Raw genomic sequence first — 19,058 nt, 5'->3', positions numbered from 1 at the left:
TGCCGGTGTTATCTACTGTTGTCACTTTGATTATTCCAAAAAGCCTCAGTCTGTCATTCTGAGGGGCGTTTAGTGGCTTTTGAGGCTTTTGGGGAATCAGAGATGCTGCTTCCATCACAAGTCAGGAGGATATGGAGACTGACAGACGAGCTGCAGAGGATTTGACAACAACAGGTCAGTCAGCTGACAACAGTCTGTTTTCATAGTTTAGCTCAATTGAGTGTGTAATGGAAGGCTTATATGTGTTAGTTTACCTCACGTTTGCAGCAGAGGAGTTGCTTCAGTAAGATGTGACCCCAGATTCTGCTAAGCCACCAGATACAGGAAGAGTATAAATCAGAAGATCTATGCTACGTGAGGTCAATGTTAACAGATTTACAGGTGGGTCTCCACTCATAATAGTACCAGTGTGTAGAGATGGACAGGGAAAGAGAAAGGAAACCATGAGGAGAAGAAGGATTACTGGTTACTATTCTGCTGGTCTGCTCCCTCAGACTGGGGAAAGCCAAGCAGAAACCCACTTAAAGGGGATTTAGAGGAATTAATGGACAAGGCAGAGTGTATCTGTGTACCAGAGTCTTAACTTAATGATGATTCTTAAGACATGTTGCCATCAAGGCACAGCTAAGCCCATTCATTCACACTGTAGAAGGGGAAAGGATGACTTTGTTTACTTAACTGTGATGGTTATTTGTCTCTCTTCCCTCAGCAAGAACTGGTTCCTGAGGCCTGACTGAGCCCAGGAATGGCCCTTATTGAACTGAAATGGAGTTTGTTCCAAGCCAAGGCTCTAGTCTGCTCACTGCTAGTCCCCTTGTGTCTGCACACAGCCACAGGTACAGCCGCTCCACATTTGTTCGCATTAGAGTTGAGCTCTTGGCAGGGATTCATTTCTTACATTTTGCATTTGTGTTTGCGCTGACACAGGGATGTCAGGGTGGGGTGGATGTCTGGATGGTCAGGATGTGTTTGCAACAATCAGAGAAAACAGCCCTCCAGGAGAAGTTGTCGCTGAACTCATGGCTGACACCACAATGGAGGGGGTTGAATGGAGGCTGGATGGAAAGGACGCTCATTGGTTCTTGTTGGATGAAAGAAACCTCCGGCTGAACGCGTCAGCTGACAAGGTCCTCGACCGAGAGGTAAATGAGTCAGGATATGCCCTCGTACGCACTGATATGAGCGTTGGAGCAATCCCATTTCCTTGAGGCTGTTGGAACGCTTGTGATAGTGGGGAGCCGCAGTGAGGAGGTTACTAAGTTTAGAACAAACTGTAAGATTGAACCCTACAGCCTCTTCCTTGGACCGGACACAGTCGCTCTTACCGTCATCCTGTTCTCAGCCAGCTGTCTTACATCATGGCAGCTGTGAAAGGGTCAACCAGATTAACAGTCTCTCTCTCTTTATTTGTCTGTCTCTTAATCAATTTCCATCATCCTATCGTATTATTTAATATATATAAACTAAAGATAGTTTCTACAGCTACAAAGTTTGAGCATTAAATCTTCATCAAATATACTTGGCATGTATCTTTTGTTTCACACAGCACCCTAACTTTTTGGGAATCAGGGTTGTGTAAAGTATGTTATGTGCCCTATGTGCCACTTGGGGATCTTGTATGACTCATACACTGCCTGGCCAAAAGAAGTCACCACCTGGATTTACTGTAACTAAGCAAATAGGTAAGAGCCTTCAATTGGATAATCGCTGATCTTCTCACTGCATCAGTAAGATGCAGTGAGAAGCTTCACATTTCTTAATCGACCATGTCGGAAGACATATCCTGTGTTTGTGGAAAAGATGTTACTCTGGTTCAGAAGGGTCAAAGTGTTGGCCTGCATCAAGCAAAGAAAACAACTAAGGAGGTTGCTGAAACTACTAAAATTGGGTTAATAACTGTCCAACGCAGTATTAAAAGCTGGAAGGATAGTGATGAACCATCATCTTCGAGAAGAAATCTTGAATGATCACTAAAACGTTTGGTGAAATCAAATTGTAAAAAATCAACTGTAGAACTCATGGCTATGTTTAACAGTGAAAGTAAGAGCATTTCAACACGCACAGTGCGAAGAGAACTCAAGGGATTGGGACTAAACAGCTATGTAGCCTTAAGAAAACCACTTATCAGTGAGGCTAATAGGAGAAAAAGGCTTCAATTTGCTAGGGAGCATAAAGATTGGACTCTGAAGCAATGGAAAAAGGTCATGTGGTCCGATGAGTCCAGATTTACTGTACCGTACAAGACTGTGGGGGTAGTGTTATGATCTGAGGTTGCTTCGGTTGGTCAGGTCAGCTGACTAGTTGAATAGTGAATGAGCAGGTTTTCTATCAATAGATTTTTTCTACCCTGATGGCGGGGCGTATTCCAAGATGACAATGCCACGATTCATCGGGCTCAAATTGTGACAGCGGTTAAACAAAATATTAGAGTGTGTGACTTTTTTTTTGGCCGGGCAGTGTAGAAACTGCATGTTACAATATTATATTTTTCTACACTTACAAAAAATATCAGACACATATAGGTCATGTTGTTAAAAAAGAGAATGAGAAAGAGAAAGGAGAGAAGAAGAGAGTGTGAGTGAACAATAAATGCAAAAGAAATTCAAGAAGGTTATTAAGCCAGGGTTTGTTCTTTAAAAATAGCATAAAAATAGCTAAATTTTACGAGTTTTTGAAATGAAAAGTTTTTCCATTGTTTTGTCTCGCCACTAGTCTGCTCTTTTGGTTTTCAGGATTTAGAAAATGACTCTTTATTCTCCTGTCTGTCAGGCTCAGGGTCCTGTCCTAATGGCTGAGTTATCGTGTCATGAGGAGGACACACTTCAGGTACACAATGTGCCGTCATCTATCCAACATCTCTTCAGTGTGTCATCCCACATTCAGACTTCTTTAATTTCTTTTGTTGTTGCTGTTGTTGCAGAGTGTGTACAGGATCATGGTGGAGGTTCTCAATGAGAATGATAATTTACCTACATTTGCAGACGACACTGTCCTCTCTCTTATTATCAGTGAGGTATGACTGTTTCACAAACACATGTACACAAAACACACAGGATTAATGTTCTAACGTGTTTTTCTGCTTGTGTGTTTTCCAGCTGACTCCAGTGAACACTGTGGTCTTTACTGTCCAGGCAACAGATGCAGATAATGACAAGATCATTTACACCATTGACCAGACATCAGTGAGTTCAACTTTTTTACTCTCCTCAGTGTTTCTACACAAAACAACCCCTCACACACACTGACATAATTGTGTGTGTGTTCTGCAGCCTGATGCACACTACTTCAAAGTTGATCTCCCCAACAGTGGAGAGGTGATCCTGGCCAAACCTCTCGACTATGAGACCAAAACCCTGCTTACTGTCACCATCCACGCCTCGGTAAGCTGCGTACATTTCATTTCTGTAAATGTCTCCACATTCAACTAAATGAAATTAATTTCTATGTTTCTATCATCCTTCCCGAGAAAATAAAGTTACAAGTTGATTCCATGATGCTCCGGATGCATACTATGTAGAGAAGATGAACTATACTTCAGTTCATGCATCCATCCATATCTTCAGCAGACATGCTTGATCAAGGCAATGTCCTCTAAAGAATTCTTGACTTGTCATTATCTCAGGAAATGACCACAGCTGAGCATTTCAATACCAGCACCAACGTCACCATCAACGTCCTGGATGGAGATGACCAGTACCCACAGTTCCTGCCCTGCATGCTGCTTTTCCAGGATGAGACCAGCACCATTTGTGCCAGCCCTGTGTACATAGTCAATGTCACAGAGGGGGCAGAGGTCAGTTGCTAAACCCTCCTTCAAGGCACACATTACCACTGCGAAAACCAAAAACTGTCCCTTGAAAATCAAGTACCTTCAAAACATAAATCTTTCCAAAAATCTGGAAAACAGCTTTGTAGGCTTGGTGACAATAAAGTACACTTATCATATATTCACTTAACTGAAATCACTTAAATCCAGAAAGTCCAGAAAGCAACACAGATGACTGGATGCAACACTAGACCCATTCTTCGTCTTTGAATATACATACTGTACATCTGTGATAGGTTTATTATTACTCTTACTACATCTTTCCTGGTGAGGTTACTATATGGTTTCAAAATCCAGATTGATTCACCAGGTCAGTGTTTTAAATGTCATAAAAATCTGACAAATGTGTGTCATACTGCAGGACATTGTGTTGGACTTCTCTCCCGGTCCAATTCATGCAGTGGATGGAGACAGAGGACTCAACTCTCCAGTCAGTTATGCCATTCTCTCAGGTACCATGCACACCGGTGCAAGTTAATATTTAAAACTTGCTGTGCTTGCATGTCTGCATCTGTGACTGCGTTTTTGTTCATGCCAGGAGACGATGATGGGCATTTCCTGATGGACAGCGAGACAGGGGAGGTGAGACTGATTCGGGCGATTACAGACAGACTCACAACTCCAGCGCTGCAGCTACAGGTCATGGTAAGTCTCACATATCCAGTTAGTGTTGGGCTTGAAAGATTTCATTCTCACTGCTCTGTCTTACTATCTGTCTGTGTCTTGCAACTAGGCATATCAGGACGGCGACCCCAGGAAGTACTCTGTTGCTACAGTGCTGGTCCAAGTTCTGGCAGTCAACGAGTTTTATCCAGAGTTCGACAGGGCTGAATATCAAGGTTTTGTACTTGCAGGAAAGAGCCTGGCCTCTCTGGTCATTACCTACGGCAACAAGGCCCTGATGTTACATGTTAAAGATCAAGACTTCAACCATGTGTGTACTCAGCATGACATATACAGCCACAGCGCATAAATGCTCAGAGCAGTCCTGTATTTTGCTAATATTGTTACCCATCCCTTGTCTCCATTAATTGACAGGATTTCAATCCAAAAATTCACTTCACCTTCAGTCCTACATCGAATCACACCGACATCTACCAGATCACACAGGACGGTTTTCTGATCACCAGGACCAACCAGCTCAAACCAAAGCAGAAACATGTTCTAGAGGTGAGCCTCAGTGAAAACTTTATCAGTGGATTTTCTTGTTTGATTTAATCAAATGTTACATTATGTTCAAAATCTAAAAACAAATGAAAACGCAAATAAGATGGTGATGACTTGACAAAAAATCCTTTGCAGGTAATTGCTATAGACCAGGAGTCAGGTGAGGCCACCTTTGCTACTGTGGTGGTGGAGGTGTTATCTGAAGGACAATCAGGTAAGGACACACGCTCACACGCTCACATTCATGGCTAATCACTGATGATCCTGCAGTCTGAACCAAACTTTCTGCATGTCTGTCTCTGTGCACTGCAGTCCCATATAGTCCACTGGGAGATGACCGTATGACAGGCTGCACTGTGGGAAAAGCGTTGTTTCTGAGCATGGTGTTCACAGCTATACTCGGATGTATTGTGTCTATGGTGATGTGGTTGAAGAAAAAACACAAGGGAAAGAGGGACCCACTGGAGAGGGGCTGTGTGGCCCAGGGCAAACACCCGAATGTGGTGAGATCCTTAATCTCTATAATCTAAATTTATTTGCCAAGATTTGTTTTTGTGGAAGTTTAAGTTTCTGAAAATATTCTCTTCTGTAATTACTTCTACAGAGCTTACGGTGGTTCCAACTGGTGAGTTAGTCATTTACTACTAAAGCTCATATTACTCCTTTCCTTGTCCTAAACCGCGTTTCCACCACAGGAACTTTCCCCAAGGACTAGGAACCTTTGAGGGACCAGGGTCTAAATTATATTCCAGCGACCCCAAAAGGTACATGCTCGGGGAGTAGTCATTTCCAAAAGTAGAGGAACTCTGGGTCCAGAAAGTCCAGGCCTTAGTTGTGTGCAAAAAATGACATGTAAAAAAAGCCATCGCTTTTCATATGTCAGTGGCTCATTAGACTGCATTGGAAACACAGACAACAATGGGCTGAAGGAACCTTTTAGTTCCTTGAAAAGTAGTCCTAAAAGTTCCAGGTTCTTTGGGTGAACACGTGGCCCTTTACTTCCCGTCTCTTCCCCTTTAATAAACTCCCTCCCCCCTTAACTAAACTGCTACACTTGGATAGCAGCAAGTAAACTGGACCTTGTTTTGATAATTTACATTCAAGCTCAAGTTTATACAGTATTTAAACATGTAAGGCACCTCATCAGTCTTGAAAGTAAATGACACACATAATAACTGATTCGTTCTGTAAAGGTTAGACTTCCTGGTTGTTAGAAGGCCTTGCAGTACCTACCTGTCACACTGAACCAGGATTGTTCACTCACCTCCTCTCTGAGATACAATAGTGGTTTTGTTTTTCCAAATGTTGACCTGATGACTGTGGTTGCTCTTCAGTTGAGTCACCGTAACGCCATGCCACACATGGAGGAAGTGCCCTACAACAACGAAGAATACGGAACCTACAATCCCTCCTTCAACTTACCAGACAACCCTGGCATCTACACTCACCAAGACCTCCCTGCCTCCCGAGGACCCGTTCCACCCAGAACGACCGCTGCCCCCGACACCAGCTTCATCCCCACTGAAACTGTGCACAGCCCTGTGATCCTCAATAATAATGTGTCAACACCAACCAAAAGCTCCTCTAGTTCACCCACCTTTCAGCCAGCCACTGCAGACTTGAGCCCCACACATAGGGCTGAAGATGCACCCAAAGTCATCCCCTGTTCATCACCTGACTCGACTAAGGCACTACCTAACACCAGTCCGAGCCCTCCAGCCCATGATGCCACCACCACCCCACCGTTCACCCGCTCTGATTCACAAACAACCACCAACAATGACCCTGCTGAGCCCGTCACCAGCCCCTCCTCTCAATCCAGTATTCCATGCAGCCATACCCGAATTGCCTCAGCAGAAATAGACAAACCCATCTGTAAACCTCGTGTGAAGACACCCCCATATTCCCCTTTACTGCCCTCACCCCTCCCCAGACAGATCGGCACACCCCCAACTACCCCAGATCATTCACCTTTAAAAGCCAAGCTGGTACATATAGATACATCTCCCCTTGAAACACCCGTAACAACACCACAGCGAACATCGATGACTCTCAGCGCAGAGGCAGACCAACCCTCCACATCACTGGACCAAACAGACGAATCAGAACACCCACACGGGGCTCCAGACGCCGGTAGTCCATCTCAGGACAGAAGGCCCTCAACAATCTCAGGAAATACGCAAGACTGCTGCAAGGCAGAGGAAGTGGATGATGATGGTTTTCTGGGAGATGAAGATGCAGGCAAGAACAGTGAAGATGACGATGAGCTCGAGTCAGATGAAGAGGAGCTGCTGAGGGTGATGGCTCGCTGTAATCCCATATTTCTAACATTTAGTAAGTGACGACTTTGCTATATCGCAGGAATTGAGAGTGATGGGATGGACGACAGGGATGGGAGGAGGTACGGTAAAGATGGATGACACAGACAGGCGACAACGGGCATGTCATCACTGCAGTGTGGGTTTACTTGTGCTGTAGGTACGCACAATTATAATACATACTGTTGTTCCATTTATACCATGTAGATACTAAACATATCAGCATAAACTATGAATAATTTTTTCAAGGATATGACATTCAAGGGAGGGTTAGTAATAGAACAGCCGGAATGAATAAGTCAAGTATACTGTCTGCAAATGTTTAAGACTAATAATGAAATTGTGTGTTCGTCTAAAGATGAATCCACATGAAATCACAGTGTAAAACTTGCATCCCGTGCGGTTCCGTGTAGATTTATCCTTTAAATAGCTGCTACTTCATGTTCAAAACTGTCAAAGCGTACTGCAGCATTAATTGTTTTGTTATGCCTAATCTACAAGCTGCCTCATTTTTTTTTTTCTTTGAACATGAGTAAAGTTATTGTCCAACTGAATCAATGAGCCAAGAGTTGTTATTAAAGCGAACTTATGGGCAGGGGCACTGCTTAAGTTTAGCTATAGCTACAGCTCAAAATGGTTATGTCAGGGTTAAGATAAGAGCTGGTTGGGGTTAGGTAAAGGTTTTGGGATGGTGAAAGTTCAGATAATAATCTGGACAGGACCCTCTTTGCCAAAAAAACTACTGTACAGCAATGCATGCTAGCAACTCAGTGGAACAGAGCTACCCCAGATGTGCCTCTAATGTGTTAGCATCTGTGGAGTACAGTAGTATCAGCCATGTTTGAAAAACCAAGAAGGTCATTTTAAGGCTGTTCTGAAGGTATAGACTCAAGCTTTAGCAGTGTTTCTTAAACAGGTTGATACCAACTACTATTGTTGTTGGCTACAATCTTTGAGGATTGTGGAATTACCCTCAACACAACAGTAAATCGGATGATTAGCACTGGCCTACATAAGACCCACAAACTGGGGCTAGGCACAGCTATGCTTTCAGCTAAATGCTAATGTCAAAATGCTAACATGCTCGCAATGACAACATTATATAAACTGATGTCTGGCAGTGCAATGTGCACCATTGCCACACATTCCCATCTTAATTTTGCATGCTAACATGACAATTGCTAATTAGCACTGAATACAAAGTACAGCTGTGGCTGATGGGAATACCATTAATTTAGCACATATTTAGTCATAAACCAAAGTAGTGGACAAATTGAATTTTTTACCTGATGGGTCAAAAAGGAAGAGAAAGCTGCATTCAGTGGGTTTGCCAAGAACAATGTATGCAGCATGTGACTAATGTACTTTTCTAATTAGCAATCTGTTACCTTCCCTCAGTAGGTCTGTTATCAAACAACAGCTTTTCACCTCTTGCAGATTAACCCACTTCCTCTAACCTCTTACACACACAGGCCTACATGCGCTTACATGCTCACAAAATGACAAAGCTAACATGTTCATGTTTGGCAGGTATGTTGATGTTGGGGTATGATGAAGTTTATTTACTCATAAACAAAAGTACTGGACAAATCTAAATTTTGACCCAATGGTGGCCCTAGAGTCGAAGTTAAGGGATCACACAAGTGAATACAGGGGTATAAAGTGGAGGGCAATGGCCCCTTTCCTACTTCCTGCCTCCTTAGTTTCAGCACCCTTGCTCAGACCACAGCCATTTTTGAGTTAAGCCTTCATTTTTAATTTGAACTGCATGGTGGAGGCAAATGATTCTGCTGAAAGAAGTGGTGAGAGGAAAAGGGTCTGGAAAAAAAAGAAACAGAATAGTGGGTCAACCGGCAGAAAGAAACCAGGAAACAGCATTTCCTGAAAAGGAAGAAAGCTGGGAAAAACACTGATAGTAAAAACAGAAACCAGAAAACTAAAAGTTCCAACTTTTATTTGATTTTATTGAGACATTCTTCTCAATCACAAAAACTGGACCTGATTGTTAAGAGTGCTCTGTTTGCAGACCAACAACTTATTTACAGTAAAGTCACTAGTGAGAGGGTGGTCACTGCAGTGAGCATGTAAAAAAACATTTTCATATACATTATAGTATACCATACAAATTACCAACAGTGGTTATAAATGGTGGTAGTGAGAATACAAGCATAACAAATTTAGGAGGGCAAAGTGTTTGTAGGGAAAATGCTTTTTTCTTTTTTTTTTTTCCAAACCGCTTACAAAACAGGACAAATATTTTTGCTTGGCACACAAATGAGTTAGTTCAGCTGAATCAAACAAAACATAACATCAAAAAAGGGGAATTCAGTCATTAAGAATACAAGTTATATATGTACACACACACAGATTCACACGCACACACACACACTATTGAGGTGATGAGAGAGAAGAAAGGAGGCAGCTTCGAAGACAAAGCATCCATCAGTCTCTAAATTCATCTTGATCCCTATCAGCTAACACAGAGCACAAGCTGCCTTCGAGTAGCTTGCATGGATGCTTTGGGGACCTGTATAGCAAACAGCGAGGTCCCACTGATGAAACTGTATTGCACAAGTCCAAATAGTCTTCATTGTCACTGGAATTTAATATTTACTCCCCATTCCAGACATCACCAGCAATATCAAATTATGGCCAATAAAGACAAGAAAACAAAGTACAAATGGGCCTGATTACATGATTAGACAGAAGAGTAGAACAAATTCTACCGACTAGAAATCAGTTTTACTCTTCAATGTCCAGTGCATTGCAAAAACAAAAAAAGGATGACAAACTATTCTGTATACTGCAAGCCTAAACTTGTCCTATTAGGGTTTTGTAACAAAACATGGCTATTTCATAAAATCATCCTTTCAAAGAAAAAAAAACATTGTCATCTAACACTGTTTGTCCCTTGCCTGACCTGGAAAAGGCAAGTGTAGTGTGTGTAAGCAGAGGAAAGGCTGGCAATATACCCCAATCTTATGGACAACTGAGCATGAGAACACACTGGCCGAGCATGTACACTTTAGTTTGAACATTAGCGTGTGTACAACGGGGCACATTCAAGAAATTAAATAAATTATTGTCCTTGGCGTTGGATCTCGTTTGAAACACTCCATCCACTGTCAGGGGAGTGTGGTGGTACAAAACATGAACACAGAGTCTTTGGAGGCAAGTGGATGTTTAGAACTCGTCGTGTCGAGTCAGAGCTTCTCCGAAGTCGGTCGCCTGGCTGCCCACGAACAGGTCGTACTTATCCACGATTTCTGACTTGGTCAGACGGCCGTCCTGAAAAGGGGAGAGCAAACATGATGAGCCTTGTATTTCTGTCAGTACACAAAGACTTGCTATGTGTTACTGTAGGTATTTGGTATGTGTTGTTTGATTTGCACTAGTGGATTGTGGATGCAGACAATAAATAAGAATAAATAAGAACGTTTCTCATCTGAAATACATATACTGTATCTCAGAGGGCCACAATACCAGCAGAGCTGAGATGAAAGCTTGTATCTCTTGCGTTTATCGTGCTTTGTTACAGCTGAAATTAAGTCAGATCCTCCTGAAATGGACTGGCTGACAAACAAAAGTGCCTCAAACTACAGGCCGACCAACTGACTATTTTCACTGAGAAGCAACTACAGGCATACAATGAGCAGATGTTTCAAGTGAGTTTCTAAAACGTGAATATTTGTCTAAATTTAGACAAACATAATTTTTCTGCCTGTTTGTCTCATTGAGCCTTATATAAATGTTCTCAGTGTTTTGTAGCCCTGCACTACAATCATTCAAACAGACTTGTGTATATACTATATAAACAGACTTATAAATTACTTTGAGCTTTCATACTTGCAGTTCCATTTCCCCCCAGTGAATTAGACGGGAAGTAAAATTCATGACAACAAAGCTTTTCTGTGGAAATGTGAAGTTTTACAGTTCGTACTTTGTCTGTGTCTGATTCATAGACCAGATGTTTGGCCTCAGCGTCAGCATGGTCGTAGTCACTGGGCAGAATCCAGTCCCTGGTCTCATCCTTGTCCATCTTCCCGTCTTTGTTTTTGTCTCTAAATTCAGTAAACTGTTCCCTCTCTGTCTTCACCCACTCGGGTTCTGAGGCATCTCCCTCCTGGTTGTACATGTCACCTAGAGCGAGAAAAGATAGGAACAGGCTGAGTGAGGGTGTGGCTGATGTTGCAATGCTTCTTTGTACACGTACACGTAATATTGGTCCAAGTATTGCGAAATTTCATAAGAGTTCCTCAAACATTTACCAATATGGACTGTTTCTGGCTTTGCAACTGTGTGTAACACACCCTCAAGAACTCACCTATGTACTCGTCTAAATCAATTAAACCATCTCCATTCTTGTCTATGTCTTCCATAGTTTCCTAGAGGAAGAAAAGAGCACACAAGACAGTGAGAAGGGATGTAAACGATACATTATTTAACACCTGTGTGAGTATGTGTTTGTCACTCACCAGCACTACAATGTCTTTCATGTGGTCGTACTCCTCGGGGTGAAGGAAGGCTGTGAACTCCTCCTTGTTTGCTTTCATGTCATTGTCTTGGTCGGCCATTTTAAATCTCCTCTCATCACGAGCCATCATCTGCCTGTAGCTGAAGCCATCATCGGGTTCTGGGTCATCTGCGAGTCAAGACACAAAGTACATTTTTTAAGCATGTCTGCACTCTATGAAGGTAATACTTCAGGGATAAATCAAATGTGTACAATAAAGTATGCATGTTACCAAGAATGTATCCGTATGTGGCGTTTTTGTACTCCTCCCAGGACACCACTTCGTCCCCATTGAGGTCATGACTCTTCCACTGTCTGTCCACATCATCGTAGATCCACCTCTTCTGTGCATGCTTGATCCACCTCTTCATCTCCTCAACTGTCACATAGCCATCCTTATCCTCGTCTATACGTTCAACCAACATGCTGTAGAGAGACGGCATTAAACATTCATTTCATTCCCTTACATGGAATACAGTTAGTAGATCACCTCAGATGAACTTTACTCCTCCTTGAGGTGAAACTAGGTCATTGCCACAGTTTTACTACCACTATGGCTGTAAGAGGACATTCATAAAACAGATTCATTCAATCTCCCAGACATGTTTTCTTCTTACCCGAGCCTCTCCTTGCTCTCCTCTGGTGTGAGCTGGTCGAAGGTCTTGGCCTCATCTTGTCCCAGAAAGGCTTCATGGTCATAGTCAAAGTTGTCTGCGTCATCGTGCTCTCGGTTGCTGAGGGGATCATCATGGTGAACGCGATCCTTCTTCTCTGTCGGTTTGCTGGTGGCGTAAACCACACAGAGTGCAAAGCACATGACAAGTGGTCGCAGCTCCATCCTGCGTTATGTCTGGATGACAGACACAAAATAAGACACCAAACGGCTATGGTTATTTCTCTAACAGTACATTCTGGTACAAAAACCTTATATTTTGAATGCACATCAACATTTACAGTGCACTTTTCTGTCAGTAGTGATCACAGCGTTCAACTTCGGGCTACTCAAGGCTGCACATGCCTGTGCATGACTCACAGTCCAAGCAAATACTTTGACTATGAGAGGTGGATTGCTAGGCTAATCTGTTCCAGCTGATGCAATCCCTTATTTGTTCCTCCTCTGGTACTTGGTAGAAGATGACGATGCACATATTATATTTTCACCAGCTCAACAATTATCAAAATATTAACATAACCAAAAATATGCAACAATTTATAAAGTACACCTAGCTCAAAATATTACAACAGCCCTGCAATTAAACCAAGCATCATAAAAGTATTGTTATGGTTATGTTGAAGCCAATGCTAATATTTAATATCAAACCAATCTATAACAGTTTCAAATAAATCTGAATACTGAAACCTACATGGAGAGTTATTGTAGGGCTGCTGTATTGGACTTCATTGGTTTCATTTTTATCTATCAATGAGAAATCCAGTGTTTACACTTTCTCAAGATCTTCTCAATTAAAAAATATCATCAATCCAAGTTTTTATAAAGCTAATACAACGTTACTGTTACTGTCATTAGGAAATATAATGCAGTATCTGTAGAAACTACTTTACTAGCTACCCTCTTACTAAAAGACGTCCATCGCTATCTTGGCTGCTTTCGTGTGACACACCACAGCGTCTGTGTAATGTCCCGACACATTAAGTCTAGCTAAAGTCGTTGTGTTATGAATCATAGCAACAGTTTTTGAGCACGTTATTTCCAATTAGTTCCCGTTAATATCCCAAATCCAAGGTTAGGGACCAACATCAGACTGGCTAACGTAGCGTACCGTTAGTTTTGCCTGCTAAGCTACATTTTCACTCGTCCAGCGAGGATAAATAAGCAACTATTTAACTGCCCATACTGCGTCTTTCTCGCCAGTAGCTACAGGAGACACACATTTGAGTTATTTTTCGTATTTTAAGCCATAATTTATGAAGAAAACTCACCGGTGTCTTCAGGGAAGTTCTTCGATGCAGTTTAAGACCCGCCCCTCGGAAACACACCCTTACACTTCCTGTGCTAAAACGCCAATCGACCAATCAGAATCCGCGAAGGCGAGTGCGATGTCGCTCGCTCATTGGTCCACTACGAGGGAACATCGATGATTGGATTGGCCGAGAACCGCCACGTCCTCAAAGGCAACAAAACTTGGTTCATTCATAACTCCACTGCACAGTGTCTGGGACAGGTAGGCTGCGCAATGAGCAACCCAAAACAAGCACTTACTCGCTTTTTATTCCAGTTAAACAAATAAAAACATCATAAACTGCAACAGAAATGCGATTTATTTAATTTCTTTACAGTTTAATTACTGTCCTGTCTTAAAAACATGAAGAGTTTTGCCAGATTGGGACGCTTTTGCTTTGTAACCAAATGCAAATTGACACATCTGTTGAAGAAATTCCCCAAAAAATCACAAACTCACATTCAAAATTTATATTTTTAATAAAGACATTTTCATTGAGCTAAATTAATTTAATAAACAAATAAAAAAATATATTTGTTTTGGCTTTATAACTACACACCAATAGTCATAGAAGTGCAGATAAAACAAACTCATCAGCTGCTCTACTCAAATTAGAAACATACAGACTGCGCATTTTTGAACAAGTCATTTCCTTTTTTCTTTAAATGTATAAACGGCTCATTCTCTAATGAGCACATCTCAACTGTAACCTTGCAGATCAAGCAGATTTCTATTCCTCTGCTAGTTAACATGAGCAGTGGGGAAAAAAAAAAAAAAAAGATGATATCAGAGAAACACAATAACAAGACTTCCTTCCAGTTAAACTGAGGGCGCCCAGCACATTTCTGAACTGCCCTTCCCAAGACCATCTGGATCTGAGAGGAATAGATTTTAATGATGATTTGTAAACGCCTCTTTGGCCTTTAGGTGTCATTTATCCATATTCATGTGTTTCAAACATTAAAGAGGCATTATGTGTTTCTGGAAATGATTGTGACACATTGTGCAAGACTGACAGTAGCACTGACACTTCTCCTTATTACTGCTGAGCTGTACTGATCAGTTCAACTGTCTGTTTCACACATGGAGTCCCTCACAGCATCACAAATGCTAGTGTCTACATAATTCATAATACAGCAAAGCCTTCATATCTCAGCTCACTGCTGAGTCATTCAAATCTGTGTTGTCCATGTCTTCTTCTAACTCTAACACTTCTTCTAACTCGACCTGTTGGTCGGCATTTTCTTCTTGATTGGACTGACAGGTTGCGTCGTTCTGTTCGCCACTATCACCACTTCCTGCTGGAGCAACACACACAAAAAAAAACATTTGCAGGTGTGGTGTGCAAAACTGTAGAAAGATTTGTGTCACAATAGTCATAAAAGGTCACATAACTTAAATTAGCTGTATTAGAAGAAAGAGATCACAAAGGTGAGTTTAGCTGTTCTGGCTGACCTGTGCTGGTTTCACCCTCTTTCTTCTCCGTGAGGAAGATTCGTTGCATCATCAGTTTCTTCGCAGTGTGGCACGTGTACTTCAGCTCTGGAACACTGTCTTCTTTTCCTGCAGACACATGTCGAAGTGGACAATAAGCAAAACAAAGACAAAATCCCTCATGTATAACTGAAACACAACAGTAAACATTGAGTGCTAATATAGAGAAGTTTACCTTTCTTTGATCCCTCCTCAAACAGCACGCAAGTTCCCAAAGTGTCTTTGAAGAAGGAAGTATAGCAATTTAGATTTCAGTTTAAAATGTCACTTTGATCAAATCTGTTATAGGAGTTTACTGAGGCTTGTTGGTAACAATTACCATCATTAAAAAATGGTAAATATATTGTTGCATAACTAATGATTTACAAAGCATCTCATTATTTGTGAGCAATGAAACAACCATTAACAAAAGTTACATTAATCAGACACCTACAATTTATTAATGATGGTTATTATAAAGTGTTACTGACTTTTTTGTGCTGGTCAGCAGTGGCTGAAAGTCACTTACTACAATTACCCAAGTACTGTTCATAAGTACAATTTGGAGGTACTTGAGTATTTTCATTTTTTTGATACTTTATACTTCTGCACCACTACAGAGGCAAATATTGTACTTTTTACTCCACTACAATTAGGGCAGCTTCAGTTACTAGTTACTTGCAGATTTAGATTGATACAAACTGACTTTAATGTACTAATTATGGTATATAAAGTATTATATTTATTTATTTAAAAAAATATATATTTTGACTTGTTTATTATGACTGTTTTAACTGATGCTCTCCATTTTGCTATCCCCTTTGCTTCTGTAATATTGCAAATGTCCCCACTGTGGCACTAATAAAGGATTATCTTATCTGATTATCTTATTTACTGTATGATTTTGAACGCACAACTTTTACTCGTGAGTACTTCTACGCTATGGTATTGCAACTTTTACTTTAGCAAAGGATCTGAGTACTTATTTTCAACCGCTGCTGGTCAGCAAAACTATGACTAATGGTGCTTGTTGACATTACGCTTCAATTTCCATACATTCTGTTGCAAAACAAGATATCAGTAATGCTGTTGACTCTGTCATCATCAGACTTTTAAAGGTGCAGTTTGGGCAATCGACTCTTTGGAGGTTGGGTAACGTGTTTCCAAAATGACAACTTGCTTTTGGAAGAGAGAAAGGAGAAGGGTGCCATTTATTTTAAAAGGCACAATTCAGTTACACCACAGAAATCGTCTGTATGTTTCATTCTTACCTTCATATTCTCCTGCAAACACATACTGTCCAACCTGCATCATGGGCTTCTCGCTGTCAATATCCTGGAACACACGAGCAAAATATGATTCAGTGAATGATGCAGTGAGAGACTTACATTAATATTGATGTCATGCATGTTGGCCTGGCTTCTCCTCTTTATTTACTACACGGTGTTAACACCCAACTCACCAGTATCTTGCATGTTCCCCTACACTTTGACAGAAAGTCATTGTTGATGATACCAGAGAGCTCCACCACAACAAGCTGCTCCTGAACACAACACGAGACAAAATGGGTATTAGATTTATAATTAAAATATACACTTTTCATAAGATAAGATAAAGTAATCAGAATATAGTCAACTATTTATATGCCAGGGCTCCTGCACAATATTTTGGTAAGAAAATGAAATAATTATGTCACACGTTTACATCAAGAAACCGATATAAACACATGCTTTAACACAAAACCAACATTCAGAAGGAAGTTTGTCTTCCAGACTCCCATTTTAAAGGTTAAAATGAACACAATAACTAATATTGAAGCTAAACCTGTCGTCGTATAGTAACGTTAGTCCTGCTGACCCCATCAGGACCTCAACTGCCCACTAGCATACTAGCCACATGAAGCTAACGCCGTAAACGCCTGCACGCTGATGTGTTTTCGTACCTCCTCTTCCCATTCCTCTTCCATGTCGAAAGTCCTGAAATACAGAGAAGTAATGTCAATTAATGTAACTGCTCCTGTCCTGTAGTTTTATCTACGCGACTCTCCCAACATGTTTTACTGAGTTATGCTTTGACAACTTCCGCGAATGTACGGTGTCCGTGAAGCCCTTTGTGTTTTTGCAGCCTGGCGAGTTGTCAGTTCTGCGCTCCGGCCATTGAGGGGCGCTGTTGCTCAGTTTTTACAGGCATGTTTTGCAGCTAAGCCACTTAATGTGAGGAGGAAATACAGTCAAATGAATAGCAACCCACCCACCTCCATCCCTCCCTCCATCTATCCGTGCATCTATCTATCTGTTCATTCTACTTATGGCCGAGTATGACTGCATCTAAATATTGGCTACCTGTAGGCACGCTCATCTACATCTAACATTAATGTTATTAATGTTCTCCTGCAGGAGGCCATAGCTGAGGTGATGAGATGAGATGAGATGAAATGAGACGATACACTTTATTGATCCCCAAGGGGAAATTCATCTGTCAAAGGCAGAGGCAACAAAAAACTAAAACAAGCATCAAACGCACCCAAAACAGAAAAAAGAAACAGTCACACAAACAGGAGGCCAGATGAGAAACCTGACGAAATTATTATCAAAGTGCACGATGAGGAGAAAATATTAAGCACAAAAGCAAACCGTGTAGCTCGGTGTGCGGGGGCATCTGAGGGAGAAGATGAGTTTTTCATGTTTTTTCTTTGCTGGGACTGCAGTTATTGAACAAAAGTGAATCTGGAGGCTTCTGTAAGGTGACATGGAGGTAGGTCGGTACCTGAACAAACCTATTTCTGACACACACACATCAAAGGCAAAAATCCACCTCAAAGTCTGTCGTTACATAATTATTTCTAACCCTGAGGTGGAAAGTAAAATTTTAAATAATTAAAAACTGAATGTGTTGGACATATAATTTATGAGCTTAAGATTTTTTACGATTCATCAAAGAGGTTTTATGAGTTTTATGAAGGGGTGGTGAATTCTGCAGTATTTAAACTGTTTACACCATTTAATTCTGGCAAACAAGGTGTAGGCTATCAATTTTAAATCAAACAAATGTTGTGGTGCAGTTTCTGGAGAATAGGGCTTTAATTCTTCATCAACAGAATTATAAGTCTCATGAGTGGTGAAATATTTTCAGTTACCTCCTTTTTGTTTCAAATATTTATATATTTTTGGCCTTGACATGTTTGACTGTTCTGTCAAGGTATCATCAATGCAATTGATACATATAAAACATTTGATATATTTAAAATATAATGTGTATTTAATACTCCTGATTAATTGATCCTTATAGGAAAGGGTGATCCTTCGGTTTGGGGTCAGAGATCAGGGTCAGCTGAGGGGCAGCACTCACGCTGCTGGCTGGGATTCGTCATCTCGCTCAAGACTTGTGTAGTGAGGATGCTTCTTCTCACCGCGTCCTCCAGTTGAAGGGCCATTGTGCTACTGACCTCTTATGAAAAACAGGACGGCCGTAATAAATAGAAATGTGAAAAATACATTAAATGTATTCGCGCAAATCTACAAGGTTGACAATCAACTATCGGTTGTGTCTTTCACACGCATACATTGTGTAACACATTTCATTACATGCCCGTTATTCAATAAATGTTCTGACATATTTACATTTTGTTTGAGAAGGAACCATGACTCCTCTTCCACAGACAGAAAGTCTAATAGACTGATGGAGCAAATAGTAGTAATACTGAACCTGTTTACTGAACTCCTGTTATTACAAAAGTCGATAAGATGGCGCTGGAACAGTAACAGTGCTATCCACAGATTTAGTAAATGGAGTCTTGGGAA

The 19,058-nt window shown here is 41.1% G+C and overlaps 3 protein-coding genes across 4 annotated transcripts; 1 reads left to right on the top strand and 2 right to left on the bottom strand.

Moving 5' to 3' along the window:
* Positions 1-745: 745 nt before the first annotated feature.
* Positions 746-7,335, top strand: LOC141000884 (uncharacterized). The gene is made up of 14 exons (XM_073471768.1): positions 746-836; positions 928-1,142; positions 2,770-2,826; positions 2,921-3,013; positions 3,096-3,182; positions 3,270-3,380; positions 3,623-3,793; positions 4,188-4,278; positions 4,365-4,471; positions 4,560-4,760; positions 4,865-4,996; positions 5,129-5,207; positions 5,306-5,496; positions 6,328-7,335. Exons 1-14 carry the CDS (start codon positions 746-748, stop codon positions 7,333-7,335), a joined length of 2,634 nt encoding a protein of 877 aa, XP_073327869.1.
* A 1,913-nt stretch (positions 7,336-9,248) lies between these two features.
* On the bottom strand, positions 9,249-13,814 carry calub (calumenin b). The gene is made up of 7 exons (XM_073472117.1): positions 13,766-13,814; positions 12,442-12,674; positions 12,057-12,250; positions 11,787-11,953; positions 11,636-11,696; positions 11,252-11,451; positions 9,249-10,599 (listed from the first exon to the last, which is right to left on the bottom strand). Exons 2-7 carry the CDS (start codon positions 12,660-12,662, stop codon positions 10,495-10,497), a joined length of 948 nt encoding a protein of 315 aa, XP_073328218.1. The 5' UTR covers positions 12,663-12,674; positions 13,766-13,814; the 3' UTR covers positions 9,249-10,494.
* Positions 13,815-14,245: 431 nt separating this feature from the next.
* On the bottom strand, positions 14,246-17,312 carry gtf3c6 (general transcription factor IIIC, polypeptide 6, alpha). 2 transcript variants are annotated; one of them, XM_073472119.1, is made up of 6 exons: positions 17,201-17,312; positions 16,721-16,801; positions 16,530-16,593; positions 15,455-15,499; positions 15,241-15,348; positions 14,246-15,086 (listed from the first exon to the last, which is right to left on the bottom strand). In XM_073472119.1, exons 1-6 carry the CDS (start codon positions 17,222-17,224, stop codon positions 14,938-14,940), a joined length of 471 nt encoding a protein of 156 aa, XP_073328220.1. In that variant the 5' UTR covers positions 17,225-17,312; the 3' UTR covers positions 14,246-14,937. The 2 variants fall into 2 exon arrangements, with proteins under 2 accessions (XP_073328220.1, XP_073328221.1); XM_073472120.1 differs by having other exon boundaries at positions 14,246-15,083.
* Between the last annotated feature and the right edge of the window lie 1,746 nt (positions 17,313-19,058).

This window comes from Pagrus major, chromosome 8 (genome assembly GCF_040436345.1).
Source record: "Pagrus major chromosome 8, Pma_NU_1.0".
Lineage (NCBI taxonomy): Eukaryota > Metazoa > Chordata > Actinopteri > Spariformes > Sparidae > Pagrus > Pagrus major.
Note: the sequence above shows the minus strand (reverse complement) of the source record. Positions and strands in the feature narration are given on the sequence as shown.

Bases quoted from the DNA above. Each gene is read 5' to 3' on its own strand.
- gtf3c6 (XM_073472119.1), bottom strand. From the start codon at position 17,224: ATGGAAGAGGAATGGGAAGAGGAG. The intron at 15,500-16,529 runs GTAAGAATGAAA...CCTTCTTCAAAG, and splicing joins GTTTGCAGGAGAATATGAAG to ACACTTTGGGAACTTGCGTG. The intron at 15,087-15,240 runs GTCAGCCAGAAC...GTGTTGCTCCAG, and splicing joins AGAGGGTGAAACCAGCACAG to CAGGAAGTGGTGATAGTGGC.
- LOC141000884 (XM_073471768.1), top strand. From the start codon at position 746: ATGGCCCTTATTGAACTGAAATGGAGTTTGTTCCAAGCCAAGGCTCTA. The intron at 837-927 runs GTACAGCCGCTC...GCGCTGACACAG, and splicing joins GTGTCTGCACACAGCCACAG to GGATGTCAGGGTGGGGTGGA. The intron at 4,472-4,559 runs GTAAGTCTCACA...TCTTGCAACTAG, and splicing joins CGCTGCAGCTACAGGTCATG to GCATATCAGGACGGCGACCC.
- calub (XM_073472117.1), bottom strand. From the start codon at position 12,662: ATGGAGCTGCGACCACTTGTCATGTGCTTTGCACTCTGTGTGGTTTAC. The intron at 11,954-12,056 runs GTAACATGCATA...CTTGACTCGCAG, and splicing joins CACATACGGATACATTCTTG to ATGACCCAGAACCCGATGAT. The intron at 11,697-11,786 runs GTGAGTGACAAA...TTCTTCCTCTAG, and splicing joins TGAAAGACATTGTAGTGCTG to GAAACTATGGAAGACATAGA.